The sequence below is a fragment of the Triticum aestivum genome, chromosome 7A (genome assembly GCF_018294505.1).
Source record: "Triticum aestivum cultivar Chinese Spring chromosome 7A, IWGSC CS RefSeq v2.1, whole genome shotgun sequence".
NCBI classification, from domain to species: domain Eukaryota; kingdom Viridiplantae; phylum Streptophyta; class Magnoliopsida; order Poales; family Poaceae; genus Triticum; species Triticum aestivum.
Genome location: NC_057812.1, coordinates 739,590,501 through 739,597,320, shown reverse-complemented (window position 1 = coordinate 739,597,320; position 6,820 = coordinate 739,590,501). Strand labels below are relative to the sequence as shown.

At 44.9% G+C, this 6,820-nt stretch overlaps 1 protein-coding gene across 1 annotated transcript; it reads right to left on the bottom strand.

Annotated features, from left to right (window-relative positions):
* Positions 1-490: 490 nt before the first annotated feature.
* LOC123150476 (agamous-like MADS-box protein AGL80) lies at positions 491-1,589 on the bottom strand. The gene is made up of 3 exons (XM_044570322.1): positions 908-1,589; positions 603-620; positions 491-567 (listed from the first exon to the last, which is right to left on the bottom strand). The coding sequence occupies exons 1-3, from the start codon at positions 1,587-1,589 to the stop codon at positions 491-493; spliced, it is 777 nt and encodes a 258-aa protein (XP_044426257.1).
* Between the last annotated feature and the right edge of the window lie 5,231 nt (positions 1,590-6,820).

Sequence of the window (6,820 nt, the reverse complement as noted above, 5' to 3'; positions counted from 1 at the left end):
GGCTTTGGCTGACAAGACGAATGTGTGTCCATATTTTCCCACATTATCTGTATGCGGTAACTAGCAGAATTCGAGACAAAGGTAGCACATGTGGTTGATTGTGAATTTATAATATGATCTCTTGACCCAAGGTTGATACTGATCGATCAGGCCTACCTACATCTACAATGCTAAATTAGTTTCATTAGGTTCATTGTATAAAAAAACTGTGTTATTTATATCTAGTGTTGCAGCCATTGATACATTTCTCTAATAATTTGGTCAAATATAAAAGGTTTGATTTACCACCAAAAGAAAGTTTGATGTACAAAGAAGATATAACTTCAAAATTTTGTAGCAGAGGAACTGTAAAGACATAATTTAACATAATAATCGATACTTCTAGGCTCCAATATGCGTGCGACACACATGTTTGCGTGCGACACACATGTTGCATCCTCCATAATAATCGGTTCCAACCTGCTCCAATATGAGTCTAATTTATTGATCCTTAAGGCTCGCGAGAATCTGCAGGAGGATATGCCTGTTGCTCTGGGTAGTGATCAAAGCTATACCTTCCATTAGCTTTGTGCAACTCATCCAACTCCATTGGACAGTAGTATCTATGTCCAAGAAGTGGCCTGCAAATTCTTGCAAAATATCTTCAGTTGTAAATTGCTATAGTCAATAACAATATCTTCATTGCCACTTGGTCGATTTCTTCTTGTTTCAACCCTTCCAATATATAATATATATTTGCATTTCTTTTGCAATGTATAAATTTCAGGAATCAACGGATCTTTATTAATTTCTCAAAAAAATACTCCTACTTGAGCCTACGTACATAGTATATCCATCGACACGAGGCCTTTATTTTGATGCCAACACTATTGCACACGGTCTCCTTATACGCGAGGAAAATGCGGACCTCGATCAGCCCATGCAAATCCCACGGCCAAGTTGCTGATCTGCGTCACATCACCATCGGCGTTGCCACCGTATGCTGCGCTGTCGACGTCAGGTCCGGGCTTGACAACCTCCGTAGCCCAACCTTGCAGTGGTGGGCCCTCGGCATTGACGTCGGCGCCGATGGCAGCGCAATGCAGCGGATCAGCATGCCGCCTACTCTTGTTTGAGGCGATGCAGTCACTGACCTTCTTCATATAGTTATCCGCCATCCAGCCCAAGCTGGCGAGCTGCTCGATGTTGAGGCCGGCGAGGCTCTGGCGGTGACCGACCAAGACGTCGTGCAGCAGCACCTTTGTCTCGAGCCGGTGGCTGTCGCATCGCGCCTTGGAAAGCTGCTCCTGGAGCTTGCTGATGCGCTCCCGGATGTAGTCCTCTCCGCCAATCTTCTTCTTGCACCGGTCGAGCTCCGGCGTGGACCTGAAGCGGTCTATAACGCGCATCGCCTCCGGGACAGACGGATACACCTCGGGCACCTGCGATGACTCGCCCTCGGGGTAGTACATTACGTAGCACACGTCGACGCCGCACAGGGTGGACAACTCGCGGGCCTTCTTCTTCATCCCGATGCCGCGTTTCTTGAACGTCGCCTTCCGGGGTGAGCCGTGGGCGATGTACTCCATGTTCACCTTCTTGGGAGCCATGCATGTAGGTAGGAATCCAAGTGAAATTGTTGGTGTGTTTGCCAGATGAGGGGATGGTGGTGGTCTTATAGGGGAGTATCAAATCGAATGACAAGAGTACAATCATTCACGTGATAATTGGAAAGTAATTATTCTGGCAGATACGACGATCGCCTGCATTAATGTTGTATAATGCACAGTTAGCGGAAGCATATATTCTAGCCTTAATTTTCGTTTATATCAATCTGATCCGTGTGATCTGAATGAAGATTCTGGAGTGTCTGTTTACACTGTTCGTATTTCCCCTCTTCATCTACACGTGGTACGTGGTCGATTGTCAATTTGTGATACGACCTGTTGATCTCAAGTTGATACTGATCCATCAGGCATTTGAAGAATCAGTAGACTAAATTAATTTTCAGCACGCATGCTCAAATCTAAACGCTGGAATTGAGGAGACGAATCTAGGAACCCGCGTGCACAAAGAATGTGCTACTCCACGATTGCCAAAAAAAATATACTACTAAACAATGTACAGTTTCATTTTTTAGATGAATAGGTAATTCGTAGTGGGGAGTATCATATACTAGTATTTTGCATATGATACTAGTGTATGATACTACATCCATAATGCGTAGTAACATAGAATACTGGTCTCCCTCGCAAAAACAAAAATCTTTTTTTTCGAAAAGGGGAAAAATCCCCGGCCTCTGCATCAGAATAAGATGCATACGGCCATCTTATTAATCAAATAACGCAGTGCCAACATGGTACCAAGGTCTCTAAAAGTAATAATAAAAGAAGGGGAAAAAAGCTCACACAGAGCCAAAAAGGGCTAGAAACACCCACTAGCCATGAATAACTGCCACAACCGGCTGGCTGAAACTAGATAGGTAAACTATATGCCTATCCTATTACATGACCGCCATCCAAACCGGTTGAAGATATCCCGAGCTACCATCTCCCATCGGAAAGACCCAATAACCAAATGCTCCCTGGCCTCCGTCTGGGTGAGTAGCGACCAGGAGCGGATCAGAGCCGTAGTGCGGAATATAACCTGCAAAAAATGTATACGTGATATTCTGTTAAAAACCAAATCATTTCCGCAATTCCAGATAGTCCACATCAAAGCACAAACTCCAACCCGAATGTGTCTCGCTAAGTCAGACTCAATCCCATTGAGCCATGTCCCAAATAACGCGTTAACAGAATTCGGTGGAGTGATATTAAAAGCAATGTGGACCGTCTACCAAAGTACTTTGGCCAACGAGCAATCAAAAAAGAGATGTTTGATTGTCTCATCCCGATCACAGAAACTACACCTAGTAGGTCCTGTCCAATTACGCTTTATCAAATTGTCCTTTGTTAGAATAACTTGTTTATGGACAAACCACATAAACACTTTTATTTTCAAAGGAACTTTGACAGCCCAAACATGCTTAGAGGTAGGAATGGAGTTCGAATTAATGACATCAATGTACATTGATTTAACAGTGAATGCTCCAGACCTAGTCAATTTCCAGCGTAATTCATCGGGTTGTTGAGATAGTTGGACCTCCATCAGTCTCCTGACTAAATGGAGCCATTCTTCCCAACGATTGCCCGCTAGCGTCCGTCGGAACTGAATATTAAGGGGGATAGATTGAAAAACCGAGGCGACGAACACTTCACGTCGCTGAACAATACGGTACAAAGACGGATATTGGATGGCCAAAGGTATATTACCGAGCCAAGTATCCTCCCAGAAACGTGTACTAGAGCCGTTTCCAATAGCAAACCTCATCCTATTAAAGAAAGCTTCTTTGACTTTCATCAAACCTTTCCAGAAGGGTGAATCAGTCGGCCTAACTGAGACCTGGGACAAAGTTTTTGTCTGGAGGTACTTGGCACGAAGGATTTGAGCCCACATGGCATCATTCTCCGTTGAGAGCTTCCACAGCCACTTGCTAAGAAGACATCTATTTTTAATTTCTAGATTCTCAATACCGAGACCCCCTTGGTCTTTCGGTCTACAGATGATATCCCATTTAGCAAGCTAATATTTTCGTTTAAGCTCATCACCCTGCCAAAAGAAACGCGATCGGTAGAAGTCCAGTCTCTTCCTAACACCAACTGGGACCTCAAAGAACGATAGGAGAAACATAGGCATGCTCGTGAGCACCGAATTAATCAGGATTAATCGGCCTCCGTATGACATGAGCTTACCCTTCCAACAACTCAGTTTCTTCTCAAATCGGTCCTCGATGCTCTTCCACTCTTTTTTGTGAGCCTACGATGGTGGATTGGAATCCCCAGGTAAGAGAAGGGGAACTCTCCCAACTCGCACCCAAACAATTGCCTATAAGCCTCATGTTCGTCTTTAGCTGTACCAAAACAGAACAACTCGCTCTTATGAAAGTTAATCTTTAACCCGGTCAATTGTTCAAAAAGGCATAACACAAGCTTCATATTTCTCGCCTTGGCCAAGTCATGCCCCATGAAGATAATTGTATCATCTGCGTACTGAAGGATGGATACACCTCCATCAACGAGATGAGGTATCAATCCACCTACCTGACCATTTTCCTTAGCCCTTCCTATCAAAATTGCTAACATATCCACCACAATGTTAAACAGGATAGGGGACATCGGATCTCCTTGTCTTAAGTCTTTATGTGTCTGGAAGTAATGACCAATGTCATCATTAACTTTAATTCCCACACTATCTTTTTGCGTAAATGATTCAACCTGTCGGCGCCAGGCTTCATCAAAACCTTTCATACGCAATGACTGTTGGAGAAATGGCCATTTGATCTTATCGTACGCTTTCTCGAAATCCACCTTAAAAATTACTCCATCTAATTTTTTGGAATGGATTTCATGGAGCGTTTCATGCAAGACAACCACCCCTTCCTGGATGTTTCTGTCCGGCATGAAAGCAGTTTGGGACTGCTACACCACAGAATGTGCAATCTGTGTGAGCCTATTAGTCCCTACCTTGGTGAAAATTTTGAAACTAACATTAAGGAGGCATATCGGCCTGAATTGCTCAATTCTTACAGCATCCGTTTTCTTAGGAAGCAATGTGATAGTTCCAAAATTCAAGTGAAATAAGTGAAGCTGTCCAGAGAACAAGTCATTGAACATAGGTAACAAATCCCCCTTAATAATGTGCCAGCACTTTTTATAGAACTCAGCCGGGAATCCATCCGGACCGGGAGCCTTATTATTTTTCATCTGTGCAATGGCACCAAACACCTCCTTCTCTGAGAACGGGGCAACCAGAATATCATTTTCGGCAGCCGTTAGCTGAGGCACATCCTCAGTCCTAGACTCATCGAGGGACACACAATTATCCTCCGGGGGTCCAAATAACTGCTTGTAATACTCGGTAATATATGTTTTTAGGTTGTCTTGTCCTAAAATAGTGCCCTCATCTTGTTCAAGCTGAAAGATGCGCTTCTTTCTGTGCTTCCCGTTGGCTATCAAATGGAAGAATTGAGTATTTGCGTCCCCTTGGACCACTTTGCGCACTTTAGCACGCAAAGCCCACTTCAATTCTTCTTCGCGGAGCAGTTCTTTCAACCTCTTTTCCGCCTCATTTTTAACCTGAAGCTCCGCAGGCAGTAAAATAATGGATTCGGCCTTTATGTCCAGGGCTTGAATAAGAGAAAGGAGTCTATCCTTTTCCATCTTATACACACCACTGAGGTGCTTAGCCCATCCCCGTAAGAACCTTCTCAAATGCCTAATCTTATTCTGCCAACGCTCAATCGCAGTCGCACCTCCTGCACCTCTAGCCCATTCCCTGGCAATCAAATCCAAGAATCCCTCTTGTTCGAACCATGACATCTCGAAAGAGAAGGTGTTCTTGTTACCCACGTGGTTCGGCTCCCCCGAGTCCACGAACAGGGGAGTGTGATCGGAAATTCCCCTCGAGAGAGCTTGCATCGTAATCAGAGGGAACTTTTGTTCCCACTCCCCGCTGGCAAGAACTCGATCGAGTTTTTCATAAGTCGGGTTTGGCAGAGTGTTAGCCTAGGTAAACTTTCTACCAGAAAGCTCAATCTCCCTCAGATCCAAGCTTTCAATAATGGTATTGAACATAAACGACCACCTGCCGTCAAAGTTATCATTGTTCTTCTCCTCTCTCCTTCTGATGATATTGAAATCACCTCCAACTAAAATTGGAAGCTGTTCTGACCCACAGATTCGAACGAGGTCCGCCAGAAACTCTGGTTTAAGCTCGGGCTGTGCGGCACCATAAACCGCCACCAAGGCCCAGTTAAAACCATCTATCTTGGACGTGACCCGAAACTTTACCGCGAAGTCACCCATCACTACACTTCGGACTTGAAGTGAATCGCATCTCACACCGAGTAAGATACCACCCGATCTACCTCGCAGAGGGAGGCAATGCCAATCAAAATCAATACCACCCACAAGAGAGGAAAGAAACTGGGGCGCAAAGTTTTCTCTACCAGTCTCCGATAGAGCGACAAAATCTAACTTCTGCTCTAAAGCTGCCTCGGCAAGGAACCATCGTTTAGCCAAGTCCTTCAGACCTCTACTATTCCAAAAGATTCCTCTCATATTTCATCATGGAATTTTTTAGTAATACGAATCCTAGCACTCCTACGAACCGCGAAATCAGGATAAATCTTCCGTTTCCACTTACGTTTTGGTTTACTAGGCTCTGCCTCCCGGTCCTCATAACCGGGTTGACTTAAATTATCAGCGTCAATCTCGATGGGTACATCATCATCCTCACCCACCTGATTTGGAGGTGCTAAATCCGCACACAGATTATCTAGCACTCTAACCCCTAACGCATTAATCTCTTCATCATTCATCGGTTTAACTGCTGCCAGATTACGAATGGTCTCTAAGACACGTTCCGCCTCTAAATCTAACAGATCATTGACCGAATTATTTATCTCAGTATCCGTGGCCCCTAGTGAAACTCCTAACTCGTTTGCATTATTTATAATCTCCTCATTAGAAAAATGCAATAAAGAGTCAGAAACGTTGACGGACATACCAGAAGATGATGCAACCTCGTGAATCTTGGCCGCCCTCATAGCGCACCGCTGCTGCATGTCATCCACCTCCGGGAGCTCGTGGATACGAGCGCTCATCCGTCTCCCCGTCGAGGCAGGGTCTGGGATCCCGCCAAAAGCAACAACCTCCTCCCTAGTAAAACCTGGCGCTGAATCCCTCAGAGGGGCAACCTAGGTTACCAGAGGAGGCTGCTGCGGGCTCCCAAGCCCCGC

Coding starts and splice junctions, on each gene's coding strand:
- LOC123150476 (XM_044570322.1), bottom strand. CDS start 1,589: ATGGCTCCCAAGAAGGTGAACATGGAGTACATCGCCCACGGCTCACCC.